Source organism: Mustela erminea, chromosome 11 (genome assembly GCF_009829155.1).
Source record: "Mustela erminea isolate mMusErm1 chromosome 11, mMusErm1.Pri, whole genome shotgun sequence".
Taxonomy (NCBI): domain Eukaryota; kingdom Metazoa; phylum Chordata; class Mammalia; order Carnivora; family Mustelidae; genus Mustela; species Mustela erminea.
In genome coordinates this window covers 72,862,327-72,880,424 of record NC_045624.1, presented here as the reverse complement: position 1 = coordinate 72,880,424, position 18,098 = coordinate 72,862,327, and the positions used below count along the sequence as shown (strand labels likewise).

The window sequence follows — 18,098 nt, the reverse complement described above, 5'->3', positions numbered from 1 at the left end:
ATTCTGGAAACTAGAAGTAGGAGATGAAGATGCTGACAGAGGTGGTCCTTTCTGAGGGCTGTTGAGAGAGATTCTCTTCCATGTCACCTGCCTAGCTTCTAGTGGTTTGCAGCGTTCCTTGCCTTGTAGAAGCAGCACCCCAGTTTCTGCCTTCTTCTTCACATGGTATTCTGTGTGTGTATGTGTGTGTCTCCAAGTTTTTCCTTTTCATAAGGAAATGCCCTGTTGGATTAAGTCTCACTAATGACCTCTTTTTAACCTGATTAGCTTTATAAAAACCCTGTCTCCAAATAAGGTTACATCCTGAGGTATATTGAAAGAGTTAGGATTCCAGCATTGGAATTTTTGAGGAACACATTCTTCCCGTAACATTTACTTATTTTTCTCTCTATACTTTCCAATTAATAGATAGTTAATATTTTTTATTTGGTAGGTTCCTCCAAAAAATAGTAAATGGGAAGGGTTGTTTTTTTTTTTTAAGATGTATTTATTTATTTCAGAAAGAGAGTGCACATGGGGGGTGGCCAGAGGGCGAGGGAGAGAGAGAATCCCAAGCAGACTCCCTGCTGTGCATGGAGCCTGATTTAAAGCTCTATCTCAATACCCCGAGATCATGACCTGAGCCAACATCTAAGAATTGGACACTCAACCGACTGAGCCACCCAGGCACCCCCAGAAGTTTTTAAATTAATCTGTATCTGTTGAGTTTCAGTTAGGGACTTGGAAATACTGTGGTGAGATATGACTAACACACAAAAGGGGAATATTATGTTAGTTTCCATTTGGAGTTGATGTGTATAATTTACAGAAGATAAAATTATTCAGACAAGGGGGAAGGTAGGTAGGATTTGGGCAGAGAGGGTAATCCTTCACTTACTACTTCTTGATTTCAAGCACCTTATTTAATCTCTCTGTGTCTCAATTTCTTTGTCATTAATATGGATTTATTGTGATTAAATTAGATGTTTCATAGAAAACATCCTTGGAATGTAATAAATATTGAGTGTTCTCTATTATTTTTAAATTGACATTAATATTTATGTAAGGAAATGGTTGCACATATCTTACTGTAAAGAGTTAGGGCTTCATTTTTTTTTTTAAGATTTTATTTGAGAGAGCATGAGCATGTGTGTGAGTGGTGGGGGTGGGGAGAGGGAGGCAGAGGAAAAGGGAAAGAATCTCAAGCAGACGGCACGCTGAGGCTCCATGTGGGGCTGGATCCTATGACCCTGAGATCATGATCTGAGCTAAAACCAAGAGTCCCAACAATTAACTGAGCCACCCATTCGCCCCAAGGTGAGGGCTTTAAATAGGACTGTAACTATTCTTTGTAGTGAATAAGGGGCAAATGGATATTTCAAAGAAAGAATCAGTGTGTGGTTCCTAATTTGAGTAAAAGGTATAAAGAAGATACCAAAAAAAGATAAGAGGGGAAACCACTGACAAAATAAGGAATGATGGAAGACATAAGCAGTACAACTATTTTGTATTTGGAGAATGTTAAGGTAATAATAGTTAATCATATGGGGTAATTAGAAATCGTACTGAAATTTTGGAAAGTCTTAGGCAGATGTGGATTTGGGGAGATTAAAAAAACAGGTTGCCCTCTAAGAAGTTTTCATTGATAGGGTCCCAGGACAGAGCCTTTTGATAACTGGGGAGTAAGGATGAGAAAATGAAAGCAACAGGCAGACAGGGAACAAGAAGAGAAGTAGAAATGTTGGTGTTTCCAAAAATGAGAAAGCAGAGTTTAGGAAAAAAAGAGGCAATCAGAATTGTGCAATGCGGACCTGGAGGAAGTAGAAGAGAATGAAAACCAAAAAGAGACCCTTGGATTCAAATAGAAAGAAGTGATTAGTGACTGTAGCAAGTAAAATAATGGTCCCGTAAAGATGTCCTAAATCTCATCTCGAGACTCTGTGAATACATTCTGTTACATGGCAAGGGAGTATTACGGCTGCTCATCAGATGACCATAAAACAGAGAAATTACCTGGGGTGGTCTGAGTGGGTCTGATGTTATCAGAAGTGCTCTTGAAAGAGAGATGCAGAAGAATATTAGAGTGATGTGATTTAGATGTTGAAAGATTGGAGCAGCTATTGTTGAGTTTGGGAATGGAAGGAGGCCATAAGCCAAGGAATGCTGGTGTCTGCAGTTGAAGCTGGAGAAGACAAGGAAACAGTCTCCCCTGAAGCCCGCAGAAAAAATACAGCCCTATCAGCACCTTTAGTTAAGCCCAGTAAGGTCTGTGTCAGGTTTCTGGCCACCAGAACTGTAAAATAAATAATAAATTTGTGGTTATTTTAAGGCACTGAACTTTGTGATAATTTGGTACAGCAGCAATAGAAAACTAATACAGTAAATAAATATTTGTGGAATTTGGGTGGTGGTGTAAGGCAGTGAATTTGTTTTAAGATTTGATTTACTCTTTAATGAGTTTTCTCTGTTGAGAAAAAATGGAAAGCCAGGATTGTTAATTGCTGATTTAAAGTCTTACTTAAAGTACTTCTGAGAATGATATTCCAAAAATCTAGTCTCACTATGGTACACACGTATTTTGTTCTATCTTTGCTATACCAAAGGCCAGGCTAACCATAGATGTGAACTTATCAGTAAGTTTAGAAATAGCCCATCCCTTCCTTTTGGTGCTGTTATTTTTTTTAAATCCTTATAATCAACTACATATACATCCCAGCCAAAGTCTGCTAACCAGGTTAATTCATTGTGATTGGGAACCAAATTATAAAATGATTTTGTACACAGTTATTGGATTTAATTCAGTTTTATAGATGAAAGAATTGAAATTCAGAGCAAAGAAGTGAGATGTGCTGTGTCATATTGCCATCATCCATCTGGCTGGCCTGAGCTCAGAGATCCTTTTACCCCCAATCTTTCTTTCTCATAATCACATTTCTAGGTCTAGCTTTGGGATTGGATTGCTTCAGAACTTAGATAACTCTATCCATCTTCTGAAGCAATATGGAAGATGAGAAGGTGTTTTCCATAACTAATAAAAAGTTCCTCGAGCAACACAAAAAGAAAAATGGTAAAAACGTCAGACACTGTTGTAAACTTCTCTATAGTAGTAACTCACTTAATCCTTTTTTTTTTTTTTAACTACAGGTACGACCCTGAGCCAGAAAAAGGCTACTTAACTTGCCCAAGTTAAGTACAGGGGCAGAGTGGATAAGGAGGGATAAACCCTCTACTTTTGTTTAAAATGTGATGCTTTTTATCAAACTTTTATCTTGAAAAAATTTTAAAGATACAGTGAGTTGGAACAGTAAATGAACACACCCATACACTTCCTCTCAAGAATTCAAGAATTAACTTCCTCTAATTTAAGAATTATCAACATTTGCCACATTTACTTTATCTCTGTGTGTGGCCATTTGAAATTAGTATGCATCGTGACACTTCCACATCCGTTATATATGTAAAATGCATCAATCCTATACAAGACTTCTGAAATCTTTACTTTAATTCCAATATTCACTAACAAAGTACTTCATATTTGGGAGAAGCCACAAAGAAAGGGACAGGATAGTTGAAATTGTGCACGAGAGTAAAGTTATTTTAAATATCTAATAGCTAGTTATGTGCTCAGCGATTTGCCTGTATATAGTTCCTTAATTTTCAAGACAATTCTATGATGGAGGTAGTCTTATTATCCTCATTACAGATAACCTCAGAAAGGTAACTTGCCCAAGGCCACCCAACTAATATGTAGCAAAACCCCATATTAAAGTAGGCAGTTAAATATGTTCTTAAATATTTAAAACTAAGGATGCTGAAGTGTCATGATGCCTATCACCTTAGTGATCACAACGTAAGTGGAGATAAGATAAATGTGGCAAATGTGGATAGTTGTTGAATCCAGAAAGTGAGCATATGGGTGTTCATTGTACTATTCAAGTTCTCTGTATCTTTGAACATTTTCAAAATCAATTCTAGAGTTTGAGCTTTTCTACTTTGCGCCTTGGTAAATGCTTTGCGGAAAAAAGTATTTAAGCACTTTTGTTAACAAACCTTACGGGGAGATCACATTTAGTAGGAAATATTTACTTGGGTATCCAACTCCAAACCATTTTTAGTTTTATTTCGTTTAACTTTTTTTTTTTTTAAACACCTGTAACCCAAATCTGGACGGAGCTAACGCTGCAACCGGAGTAAGGAGGCGCGAGGTGCGGGAGAAAGGTAGGAGGCGATCGCAGGATGTTGCCTGCAGCCGCGGCCCAGTGAATTCTGGGAATTGTAGTCTCCCAGTTATCCAGGGCATTCCTGAGTAGAGCCTCGGGAAAAACTGACTACGCTCCCAGAAGCCTCCGGGGCGGCTCGCTAGGAACGCACTTCCTGGGAAGCTGAGAGGGAGACGCTCTAAGAAGCTCCTCAGTGTGGGAGAGTGAAGTGTCTTGGATGTGAGGAAAGGTAGGTGTGGTCAAGAATCTGATTTGGAGGTCTTTTGCATAAGTCGTTGAGGATTTTGTGTAAAATAGCTAAATCGAAGGGAATCAGGGACACCGAAAACTGCTGAACACCTCAGTGGACGTGAAAATTGAATGAGGAGATAATTGATAAGGCTTTAAAAAATTGTGTACACAGGAGTATGGAAATGTCGAGATGTCTTGCAGGAGCAGCCGAGGGTTTGGGCTTGGCCGGCGGAGTGTGCGGTGTGGAGCTGCAGGTTGCTATTTTTGAATCACCAGCTGGTTGTGTAATGATGACCTGCTCGCGGTTCAAACCCACTCAGTGTTGCAGGGGTGGGCTTGTTCCGAGAGCGGTAACAGTCACTGTTGCGGTCTCTTTCGATTGGCTCTGACCAGGAGAGCTCCCCCCGCTGTTTCCCCCTTTCTTTCGGCTAGCTCTGGTGCTCTTAAGGACGGGGCTCGAAGGAAAGGAAAGGCGAGGAAGGGGAGTGCGGGTTGCGCTGGAAGCTTGGTTTGCTTTATTCTGAAGCCCAAGCTGTGTGTAATCGGTCTTGGAAGGCGCCGGTTACCACGTTAGAGGAAGGCCAGACTTGGTAACCCCACTTAGAACGAAAGCTCAGGGATCCTAGTGTGAGTTTTTAATTGTAAAACAATTTTCCCTTAATTGGGAGTGACCAGTTATGCATGATACCAACTTAAGAAACATACATTTAGAAAAGAAAAAAAAAATCATAATTTGAAATCTCTTCTGGGGAGACTGTTGAGGACGACACTCTGCATAATAATGGGGCCAGTGATAAATGCCTTAATCCAGGAAGTTCTCTGGCGTTTATAAGTTTGCATCCTCATCCTACCTATTGAGATAAATAGTACTTGAAAAGGAAGTGGTTGATGGTTAAAATAGATCTGTGGAAACATATTTAAATGGCACATTGAGCCATTGGTGGAACTGTAAACTCAAAAAAGCATTCTAGTTGCAAATTTTAGGACGCACAGTACAGATCAACTTAGCCTAGTTTTGTTATCCGTATCCTTCTAAAAAGTACAAAAGAAACAATGAATTTGTTTTACTTCCAAGACAACTAACTGCACAGTGTTTCCTTGGGCCTCCTTATTCGTCCTGGATAGAATCTAAAAAACCCATTGTGTGTGTGTGTGTGTTTATGCGTGTGTGTATACACACACACGTATTTATTAAAGAAGTACTGTATTTATTTATTTAAGTACTGTATTTATTTTTCCTATTTCTTTAGGCCAATCATCTCTTCTGTCTATTCAGATGTACATATATTTCTTCTAAGTTGATTAAAGTTGATTTAGACCTGTCAAGTACCTCAAAGAGTAAGTACATCCTTTGATTTTACTCCTTTTCCTTTTTCCACTGTATTATCAGATGTCATGTTTTTCTGTTGTTCAGGAAAATGAAGTTTTATGATAGACCTTTGTGAGAGCAGTGATTGATAACCTGTAGTTTTAAAGAAAACTCAATTACAGGTAAAAGGGACTGCTCATCTTACCATCAAGAAGTAATGTAGTTGCTGTTACACATGTCTTCTCATATAACTATTCCGGATTATCCCTGAAAAAATTACACAGTGGTGGGTCTGTGAATTCCTAAAGCTGTTAGGTATTATTCCTGCCTCAGACTCCTTTGAATGCTATTCAAAACCACAGGACAGGTATCTTTTTAAAAACATTTTTATTTGAAAATGACATATTTGATAACCTTTAACTGTGTATCAAATTTTATCCATCTACTTCTAAAAATCACCATGAAATAGATAGATGACAAATGTGAAGTGCTTGTTTTGAAACAGAGTGCTTATTTGACTTGGTCAGTAACTACGCCATAGAGAGTGCTCTGTTATTAGTGTTACATGGCTGTAATCATCTGTGATTGATTGCTGAGGTCCAGAAGAAAAGCACATTCCTAGCTAAAGAAAATAAATAAGCCTACTAATAATCATTATAAACTTAAATTTATGACCATATTCTGTTTTACAAAGGGCTTTACTATTCATGATCTTACACACACCTTGGGGAACATTTTACAGATGAGATATTTGAGGTTCAGAGGACATAGATGCCTTGCCCAGTGTGTAAATGGTAGGTTGTGACTGGCATTTGGGTCTTTGATTGCCTGGGCTATAATATCAAGTTGCCACTCACAGCAAGCCCAGATATCTGTATATCTGACCCAGCTTAAGGCTCTTGCCTAGTTTGTGTTCAAGAGTGCTACTTAGATTTTTTAGTGTATTCTTAACCTGGCACATTTTCTACAGTTCCAAAAAGAGATTTTCGTATGGCAAAAAGATGTTTATCTTTTTTCTCCATTGCTATATTAAAAAGAAAATACAAATACAAATATAATAAATTGTTTTGCTCTATAAATAGTATTGTTTGGATAAACAGAAATTAATTTGATCTATTAACCTGTTAATAAAAAAAGGGAGTATATCCAGTAGTAACAAACCTATTGAGTTGAAAGCATGAGAATCAGCACAGGTATAACTGATTGACTCCTTGCCACTGTGAAAGTTAACTAGTGTTGCCAAACTTAGTTACGTATTTTCTCAGAAGAATAGTCTTTATGTAAATACTTGGGAATGGTCTCATTTTTAGGGAACTGTTTTAGGGGAAGAAAATGAACTTTGTTTTAAATAATGGGAGAGACTGGCTAATAACGAATGGAAAGTGGAGGGCATGGTCTAGAAGCAACTTGAAGGCTGCCAAACACAGGATATGAATGAATGAATGAATGAATGAATGAATGAATGAATGAATAAGAAAGAAAGCAGGAAAGAAAGAAAAGAAAGAAACTGATAACAGAGCAGATTTGTAACTTTCTCTCTGGATCCTGACCATACCCATTTGGACCTTACATTTGTTTGTTTGTTCAGATATCTAACAAATCAAGTGCCTTCTGTGTATCAGTGTGGGACACAGTGAATAAAAGAGAAGGCTCTCTGTCATCCTGGAATTCAGTCTAGTGAGAAAGATAAATACTAAACAAGGAATTATAGGCATAATCACTGCTCCCAAAGAGAAGGTAAAAAGGTGAATTCAGAGTGTATAACCAGGGCTGGGGGAAGGTTAAGAATAAGGGAGGAGAGAACAGGTTTAGGGCCAGCCTCCCTGAAAATTAGAAAAATAAATACCTTTTAGGTAAGCAAAGAGTAGAATGGAATTAAAGTTCTAGAAGGAAAAATAGCATGAAGTAAAGTCCTTAGCCAAATATAAAACTACAAAATTTGAATAGTTAGAAAAAAGCAATATGGCTATTTAGTCTGTAACATGTTAGATGGGAGAGTGACACATAAGGAGATTGAGAATTTGAATTTGATAGGAACTGATGGTGGGATTTGAATCTTTGGGAGCCATGGAAAAGTTTTGAAATTTAGAAACTGTATTCCGAGGGAAAAAGGAAGGCACTGAAAGTAAGAGATGTAGTGAGGGGCACCTGGCTGGCTCAGCTGGTGAAGCATGCAACTCTTGATCTCCAGATTATGGGTTTGAGCCCCACAATGGCTCTAGAAATTACTTAAGAAAATTTTAAAAAAAAAAGAAAGAAAGAAAGAACGAAAGAAAAAAATATAGTGAAATAATCAGATTTGCATCTGAAACAATTATTTTGGGTTAAAAATTAATTGGTGTGGGACAAGAGTAGAGATCTTTCACCCTCTTAATATGAACAAATACTAATCTGAGAATCAGCATTATTTTCAGTTTTAAATCACTAACTATATTCCATCTCCCTATGAAATGATTTCTCATTCCTCTAGTGAGATACGTGACTTACCAGATCATGCAGATGTGGAGTTAAGAACAGGTCATAAGGAAAGTAGCCAGAGAAGGTTATAAAGAGCAAGGACATTAATTCCAGCACTGAGATTGAAATTAGCTAAAGAATTGAGGTTAATAGTATTTCCCTTCTGAAGAAATGTCATGGTATCCTTGTTGGCTGTGTAAATTAGAACTTTCAGTCAGTCTCTGGGATCTGAGCTAATGATGCTTCAGTAACCCTTGATTCTGAAGTAAATATTGACCTATCTCTGCTCATTAGTGTCATTTGATAGTCTATAATCTAAGAATTACAGGAATTTATTTATAATAATAAAGTCATTCATTCTGATCCTGTTTATCATCCCCTTTTCATTGTAGGAATTAGTGGTACAAGGCAGCTTGATTGGAGAAGTCTCAATTTTATTGATACTCCCAAGTTTTTACCTCTATCTCTGAAAGCAAGAGGGAATTTATGATTGGGATAGAACTGTGAATACATTGTCTAAAGGAGTTCTGAAGCTTTGAGAGAAAGAGAGGGAACCTTTTTCTTATGTCTTCACAGCTTTAATCAAATCATCATTCTCTTTCATTGCTTAGTCTTTCTCTAACCCTGGATGATACATTTTTTATAAACAGGTACTTTATTGGTTCACTCTGCTTGATATTTAACAATTACCCCTTAACATATAGTAATTATTTAGTTGATTCACTCTCAGCATAATTGACTCCTCATAGAACAGCATATTCTTTCCCTCACTTTGATTGTTAACACATTGGAGCAGGTTCCAGATCTTAGTATCCTCAGTTGTTCCAGGGCCTAACAGTATTTTGCATGTGCTGGATACTCAGTAAATACCTGAGTTGAATGAATTGATTGATTGAATGAATTACTACTTGTTAATAGCTACTTCTTTGTCCAGTTCTGCATTATCAGTAACCTACCTTTGTGAGTTACTGTGGTCTTGGAACAGTGCCAGTATTCATTTATTCAAATATTCCTAGAATGACTTACATGCTAGGCACTGTACAGGTTGCTAACAGCATATAGGGGGAGACAGGTAAGTGAGCAAAAACTAGTAAGAAGCCACATTTTGGAGGTTGACATCATTAGTAGCCTTTTCCAGCATTAACATCCTCAAACCTGAACCACAGTATCCATACTGAAACAAGGTGGTTGGTTGCTAAAATTAAGCAAGATAGTTTTTCTCCCTATTTTGCATGAAAAATATAAATTACGACTACAATTCCTTTGATTTGTTTTTAATCTATAAACAATATATTTGTAAGTAATTGCTACTCCTGGTAATATTGACAGAAGACAACATGATAAACAAGTAGCAAATTAATATTAATGGAAAAACCTAAAACTATGCCTAACTTGAGGACTTGGAAATATGGTTCACTTGTACTTAAACTGATTTTATATTGTACAGTTATATATGTATGCATATACCTATATATTTTCTGCTAGTAAAATTATTCCTAGTTTACATGACCAGATTAAATATGCAAATATGTTGTTTTCTAAAGAAAAAAAATGTACCTTCCCATTCAGACACATTTTGATCAAATCCTAACCCAGTTTAGCATTTTGATCTTCTTTCTGGTCCCTGAACTCCTGGAAATGCTCTTCCACCATCACAGCAGATAATATTTGACTTTGCAGATGGTCATAGGTACTCTGAACACATACTGTATTCAGAAACAATAATATTCTCAACCTTTTTCCTTCATCATCTTACTAAAAAAAGTAAATGTACTACTTTATTGGTCTGTTGTGTTGCCTCATTGGGGGTGTGATAGAAGGCAGAGAAAACACACTTGAGTGGTGTTTGGAGAGTGCATTTCAAACTCTTAAATTAAAGCCAAACTAGATACTGGTCTTTATACTTTGTCACATGCAGAAAAAGAACACAGCCTTTTAATTTGGAATGAAAGAAAAGCCTGGCTACTTTTTTCTTTTTCTTACAATAGTGTTAATAGAGATAGGTTGTCATTACTTCAGGAATTTGTGCTTTCATCTTATATGAGCAGTAATGGTATAATAACCAATAACCACAAGTGTAATAACTTGAAAAGCATGCAAGTCATCTTGAATCAGCCAGGAAGTAGTTGAACAGAATCATTTCAGGTATCTTTGTTCTCTTCTTTTCATTTGACTAACTCACTGGAGAGTTCATTTACATTTTGTAATTATCTAGTATGCTAGTATATAGGAATGAGATGTTGGTTTTTCTTACTTAACATTTATTCAGCAATATTCTTTAAACTGCTCCAATGTGCCAGGCACTGAGCTGGTCACTGAGTGCTAAGAAGTAGTTAACATTTGAATTGCTCTTACAGCGTGCCAAACATGTTTTAAGCAGTGAACAGTATATTAACTCACTGAATACTTAACTCTGTAAGCCAGGTACTGTTATTTTTCTCATTTTACAGATGAGGAAAAGGAATCACAGAGTTCTATAGCTGACCCAAGGTCACTTGGCTAGTGAGGAAGTGGGGATTGGAACCTAGTCAGGGTCCTCCCTCAGCCAGTCTCCTGTCCTGTGATCCTTCTTTTCTTACATATTTGTCTTTTCTGAGCCACCTTCACCTCAGCTTCATGCTCGTTTCATTTTACATTCACATGAGCATTGGAGGCTGAATTTGTGGTGTTTGTTGTTGATGGTTGATGAGTGCTCTGACTCTATGTATTTGAGTGGCTGACACAGGAAAGTATTTGGTAGATGTGTGTTGAATGAGTGATTATTGACAATTGAGAGACTCATATGTAATGTTAAGAGGATTTGAAAGTATTTTGATTGTTCCTCTGATTTGCTGGGAAATAAAATACTCATGCACAATGACCTCAGATCTTTGGTTGTTCCCTGACGCAGCCACTGGCAACCAATAGGTGAGTGCTCCTGTGCTCTGCTGTCACATGCACATGTGTTTATATACCTTCATATTGTACACAGGAAACAGGGACAGACTTTCCCTCTTTGCATTGACGTCATTAGTTGTGCTGCCAATCAGCACCACCCTTCCTGCTATGCTCTCCTATTGTCCCCTCATGATGTGTCCTCTTGTGTGTCACCCCCCAGTCTGACTGACAGTACTGCACAAGCCTGCCTGCCATGGGCTGTCGGGATGTCCATGCAGCCACAGTCCTCTCCTTCCTGTGTGGAATCGCCTCGGTAGCAGGCCTCTTTGCGGGGACTCTGCTTCCCAACTGGAGGAAATTACGACTGATCACATTCAACAGAAACGAGAAGAATCTGACTGTGTACACTGGCCTGTGGGTGAAGTGTGCCCGATATGATGGGAGCAGTGACTGCCTGATGTATGATACTACTTGGTACTCATCAGTTGACCAGCTGGACTTGCGGGTCCTCCAGTTTGCCCTGCCTCTCAGCATCCTGATTGCGATGGGTGCCCTGCTGCTCTGCCTGATTGGAATGTGCAACACGGCCTTCAGGTCCTCAGTGCCCAACATCAAACTGGCCAAGTGCCTGGTCAATAGTGCAGGCTGCCACCTGGTGGCCGGGCTGCTGTTTTTCCTGGCAGGTACTGTGAGCCTCTCCCCTTCCATCTGGGTCATCTTTTATAACATTCATCTGAACAAGAAGTTTGAGCCAGTCTTTACATTTGACTATGCAGTGTATGTCACTATGGCTAGTGCTGGAGGCCTGTATATGACTTCCCTTCTGCTGTTTATTTGGTACTGTGCATGCAAATCTTTGCCTTCTCCGTTCTGGCAGCCACTGTACTCCCATCCTCCCAGTATGCATACCTACTCACAGCCCTATTCAGCACGCTCCCGCCTCTCTGCCATTGAAATTGACATTCCAGTAGTTTCACACACCACCTAATGTGGAAATAGTTAGTTCTCAGAGAACACTTGTAGCCTCACATTTACCTTGTACAAGGACCCACATACATTTTCCTTTGTTTCTGACCAGTCAATGAAGCCAAATTTGTATATCCTGGTAGAATGAAGTGCTGCTAGTTTTATGAAAAGTACATTATTTTAAATGTGAATCATTTTATCTTGCTTCTTATGCTAGAAAGATTTTTAACCTCTATATTGATATCTAATCAGTTATCCAAGTGGAAAGGACCTGTGTCTCAGTTGAGGTAATTTAGAGCAACATGGTAAAGTAAAATATGAAGACTAAGAGAGGCTATTATACGTGATCTTTATGAGTATTTTAGAAAGTGTATTGTCCTTTTTATATAATACCTTAAACTGGGAAAAAAGGGCAATTTCAAATATAAGAAATTTCTTTCAGGTAAGTGTAATATTTTAACAGTAGTCAGTCTACCAGCTTAAGGCTGTAACTTTTCTTACTTCTCTCTCGGGGTTAATTATATAAAACAGAGTTTCATATTTTGAAGATACTTTCTTTTGTGCATTCCTTATCTTCTACCTCATGGCAGTGTTTTAAAAAATGCATTTTAAGTGATGTCAGAGAGAATAAGCATAACATTTTAAATATCTACTAGTATGGATAACATTTAACAAAATTTCAAAAGTTAATGATTCTATAAATTGTATTATTAGAGTTAAAATGGGCCATGTGATGAATCGGTGCTTCCCCTCTGTGGCAGAAAAGCCCTTTTTTTTTCCAGATAGCATCCACCAAGTAGTACTCATGGCCTTGTATAATCTCTTAGTGACAAAGAAAGAGGCCCAAGTGGTTTGTTCTCTTTTAGACAGTGGTAGGGGACAAGCATCTATTCTTCACTGAAAACATCAGAGATTCATTCTGGTGGACTGCCTTTTGAATGATGAGTGAAGTAAGTTATGGCTTCACCTTGACCACATTCACTCTTGATTCAGTTCCTGCCTTCGTCACTGGTTATTTCCTTGAGCATATATCTTTGCTCCACAATTTAGTGGGTGCTATAGAGGATACATGAAAAGTATGAAATCCGGTCCCATCCACTAAGAAATTTTAATATAACAAAGAAGATCAAACTGTTACCTAACAGTTAGGAAACAGTCTCACTTTATTGGCAGGTGGTCTTAATTTCTCAGTCATTGATCAAGGAATAGATTTCAACTATGACTTTCTGACAGGCTTATTGTACAATATCAGCAATATTCTGGAACTTAGAAATTCAATTCATTGGATCCTTTAGAGCACCTACATTAGCCTAGACACTATAATGACACTATATCAGATTCATGGGAATGGGCAAAAGTGGTAAAGAAATTAAATTGTTCCCTTTTACCTCTGAAAGTATGATGATGTATTGAAGAGGAAGGAGTATTTAAAATCTCTTCTAATGGGGTAACATTTAGATGCACCAGTGTTAACACTAAAATGAATTCTTAGAAATTCAGGGATATTGGGTCTTTAACCTTATGAAAATTTGAGCTGTTGACTTAATTGGTATACTTTGCTACACATTAGCATTATGTTCATAAAGTTTTTTTATATTAACCATTACAAATTCCACAAACCACTAGTTGCATGGTAAACAGATTATTATGCCTCTTTGCAAATCTGGATATGATTCTGGTACTTCTGTGGATATAAGTGCTACTTTTCTTTTTTTTTCCTAATTACAGCACTAGTTTATGTATATAGCAAATAATTCCGTTGTATAATTTCTAAATGCCACTAGTATAAAGCATGCAAAACTATGGTTTTTTTAGTTATAGCTTCTGATTACCTTCAGTTCCATTCCTTTTTACTCTTCTCAGACATAGCTGAATCTTGATCACTCCAAAACAATGGCAGGTTTAATTTTAAGATAATATTAGTTTCCTCCTTTGCTATTTAATATCAGCCCTCTCTCTCACTAAATTTGTCCAGAAGTGTCAAGAGTTCTACCATCTTCCTGTTCTTAGTATCAACAATGTTAAAGAAAAGTAGACTCAGCCATTAATACACTAGACAGGTTTTAGTCCATGGGATCATAAATATAAATGTGAAGCTTTTTCTATAAGCATCTTTTGCAGTCTTTCATAATCTGTAGTCTAAATTAGTATTTACTATGGTTACACTAGGCAAAAGAAACAGATGTTTCCCTTATTGTCTTTAATATTTCAGATTTGCCCTCAGTAGCTATTTTTCAAAGCCATCAAAGGAAAGCAAGTATTTAGTCCTTTTTAGTAATTTTTGAGCACTCATCAGGCTATCATTGTGATGGGGGATATGTTTTTTGTTGTAGTTGCTGCAAGCTATTAATGTTAAGGGCCTTTTATGAAAGCCAGCTTGAAACAAACCTCAAATGTGGTATCATGCACCAGATTTGGTTTATCCAGCCATGGGAGAAAAAACAACAACAACAAAAAAAAAACAACAAAAAAAACCCTCTGAGTTTCCTTTACTTGTAATTATACACTATAACAGATAATGTTTGTTGTAAACTGCAATGTAAAACCTCAGTGAAATTGCACTGTATTTCTTGGTGTTTATTAAAAGATGTATTTTTACAAGTTTTTGTTTCTATCCTTTTCCTCAGTGCTTTAAGGTAAAATATTTTGAGGGGCATCTGGGTGACTTAGTTGGTTCAGTGACTTTAGATTTTGGCTCAGGTCATGATTTCAGGGTCATGAGGTTAGGCCTGCGCTGAGCATGGAGCCTACTTAAGATTCTCTCCCCTTCCCCCCACCCCTCCTCACACGTGCACTCTCTCAAAGTAAATAAATCAATAAATAAACTATTTTGAGAAATGTTTCTCAAATGTGTGTAAATTGAAAAAGATATAATCCCATTTAAAGCCTTATAGAATAGAATTGGAAAGGAATTAGAAAACATGGATCTATTATTCCAGAAGCATCAAGACCCTTCATCCATTTCTAAGAGTCGTCCCCAGGAATTCACTGGACTGTTTCAACATTCCACCAAAAAAAAAACACTGAGTGAAGTTAGTGTGCCAGATTTGCCTCTTGCCTCATCAGTGGAATTTTCTAATGGTCTGTGTTCTTGAAAATTGAGAGTTCTTAAATGGTTAGGTAGGAGGACCTTTCCTTACTCTTCAGAACTTGAGGTTTCCAGGAGAAGTGGTCCTGATAGGTAAGTCACCTTAAAATTTTTGAAGCCTGGAATGAGCTTTTAGTTTTTTGGATTGCAGCCTTCTGGGCTAGTTCTCACGTTTCCTCCTCACTGAGCCCTGCTCTATGGTAGCACCTTCAATGGAAGAGCCATTCACTGTACTAGAAATCTGAAGCTGCTTCAGGTTGAGCAAACCCAGCTGAATACACTAACACCTCAATTCTGAGTCTGCTTCTCAGTTGGACTGGTTCATTGAGGGTGACTATGTGCTAGAGAATCCTTTCATGCTAATCAAATTCACCAGAGACTAATTTAACCAGAAATGATAAATACAGATTACTTACAACCACTATCCAAGACCTGCTTTTAAAAATAGATAGCATAAAACAGACTCCTTTAAATCAGAAAAAACTCCATAAATCAGAAAAAACTGATTCCAGTCCTGGGATAGGGAAAGTACAAGACAAACCCAGCATATCTTGTTCTTCTGGAAAGTGTGGAAACATTCAAAGAATGATGGGGAGTTACCAAATTACATAGGAGCCAGCTTGATGTTCCCACTGTCCAAATCTGACAATCTGAGCATCAAAAGAAACAGTAATGGGTTATAAGCTATTGAATAGAGCAAAACTCTGTGTGTCTATACTGATAGAAATGGAAAGAAAGAAAAGCTGTTTGTTACAATAAAATAACAAGAAATAAATATAGGGAAAAAATGGAATTAGGAAAACATCAATAGAACTAAAAGTGGTTGGTGAAAGTTTAATGAAAAATGGGATAAATATCCTGTAAATACTTAGTCTCAAAATTCTGCTCCACAAATGACTTGTTAATTTCGAAGGGAAGAATAGTAACTTTATAGTGGGTAAACTTGCCAGACACAGCCTTAACCAACTGATCAAATTTAATCACCAGTAGTAAGACCAACACCATGTATCTCCTGATAGGATGCAGTAAGGCTGCACCATTGCTTTTGTGGTGTTTCCATTAAAAAAAAAATACATGGTTTGAGGGGCGCCTGGGTGACTCAGTCCATTAAGCGTCTGACATTGGCTCAGGTCATGAGCTTAGGGTCCTGGGATCTAGCTCCAGGTCAGGCTCCCTACTCAGCAGAAAATCTCCCTCTTCTACCTCTGTCCTTCCCCCTGTGTGGGCATGCATTCTCTCTCTCCCAAATAAGTAAAATCTTTAAAAAAAAAAAAAAAAAAAGCTTTAGATTAATCTTGAGGAAAGATGTGCAGCTTGTCAGTTCCATTTTTGCTTTTTGCTTTCTTCTCTTGCTCTCACTCTTCAGTTTTATGAAAAACAGAAACTTACAGTCTTAAGCTGTCTCCAAAATATTGTATACAGTAACTCTTTCAGGAGAGATTTTGAAGAGCTTGTGTTAGGTCTTCTGAAAAACTAAAAAGGGAAGATTCCTTGCAGAAGACATGTAAATCAAAGTCACAGCACCACAGAACTCAGGTCTTAATTAACCGTCCGATTTCCATCGATTAGGAAAATATCTTCAGTCCTAAAACATGCTGACCGATTAGCTTAAGGGCTCTCTCCTCTTACTCTCCCTCCCCCACTTTGGAGGAATCTTTCTAGGAGAAGGTCATTCCCCCGCGGTCCCTGCTGGATGTCTCCCCACCCTAGAGTTCAGGAAGGTTCTAAATCTGAAGGGCTATGGAATTTGGGTAGAAAAAGCACAACTGTAGCCTGCCTAGTGTTCATACACAAATCTGCTGTTCATGGGGAATTTGGTTGGTTTGTTATATTTTGTTTGGAAATATGCCAAGTTTCAGACTGTTCTATAAAACAAATTCTTAAGCAAATACTGAGGAAGAACACAAGATGGTGAATGTAAAAAAGAGAAAATTTTCCTTTGAAAAACCCAATGTGACTGGGTACTGTTAGCAGGAATCTGGTAATTGGAATTTTGAGTTGTCCGTGTTCATTAAAATCCTCTTTGGAAAGAATATATATTCATGTCTCCAGAGTTTTACTTTATGGAAAAAGGTAACAGCTGCTGCTCATTAGAGAAAAGGCATTATTGATACTTCATGTTATACCTAGTGGCCTCCCTCCAAGATTCACTCTCAGCAGTTTGAAAGGCTACTTATAGTAAATAAATCAAATAATTCACTTAAATTTAAAAATAATTTTTGCCTCTACCCCCATTTCTTGCCTTCACTCTCAGAGCTTAATCCTATGATCTGGAAGGCCCAGGGGGGAATTTTAGCAACAGAAGGCTGCTGCAGGTAGTGGGAACCCCCAGCAGCACTCTCTAGGGTAAGCAGGTGCCTAGGAAGCCTGCCTTCCCCGCTGTTGGCCATGTGGACAAGGGCTTTGGCTTAACTGGTCCCTCATTTCTAGAGCTGCTAACCTGCTCCTGACTACTGTTTTAAGAAAATGGTCCCAGTGGATGCTGGAGCCAGGTCATCCCGGCCAGTTGTGCACATCTCTTCCCAGCTTTCTGTCCCATGACAGCGTGTTGGTGCCTTGACATTGGCCATGTTGGTATGTATGTATGTATACCACAGAAATTAGCAAATGCTACAGATCAGGAATTTTTTTTTTTCCTTTCTTTCAGTTCATTGAATTTTAGTCTAGTTGATGAGAAACTTTGTAATGACAGTGAGGGCTGAGAGCTGTAAAACTTCACCTGTGATTAAAGGACTCTGAAACAGACTCTTAACAGGTCTGTCTCCAGTATGGCTCTGTCTTCCTTTGCACCACCAATCCATTCTGTACACAGGTAACAGTGAACCTAATAACATGAAAATATGACCTAGCCTTTCCCCTACTTAAAATAATTCAGCAGCCACCCTTCAGAACAGAATCTAAGCTCTTGCCTTAAGTCTGAATGGAAAGTCTCATACAGTAATACAGGGTACACCAAAGACTATAGAGCCAA

The 18,098-nt window shown here is 37.9% G+C and overlaps 1 protein-coding gene across 1 annotated transcript; it reads left to right on the top strand.

Moving 5' to 3' along the window:
• The first annotated feature begins 4,148 nt into the window (after positions 1 to 4,148).
• CLDN12 (claudin 12) lies at positions 4,149 to 14,640 on the top strand. Its single transcript, XM_032305157.1, has 3 exons — positions 4,149 to 4,428; positions 5,681 to 5,768; positions 11,294 to 14,640. The coding sequence occupies exon 3, from the start codon at positions 11,327 to 11,329 to the stop codon at positions 12,059 to 12,061; it is 735 nt and encodes a 244-aa protein (XP_032161048.1). The 5' UTR covers positions 4,149 to 4,428; positions 5,681 to 5,768; positions 11,294 to 11,326; the 3' UTR covers positions 12,062 to 14,640.
• Positions 14,641 to 18,098: the final 3,458 nt, after the last annotated feature.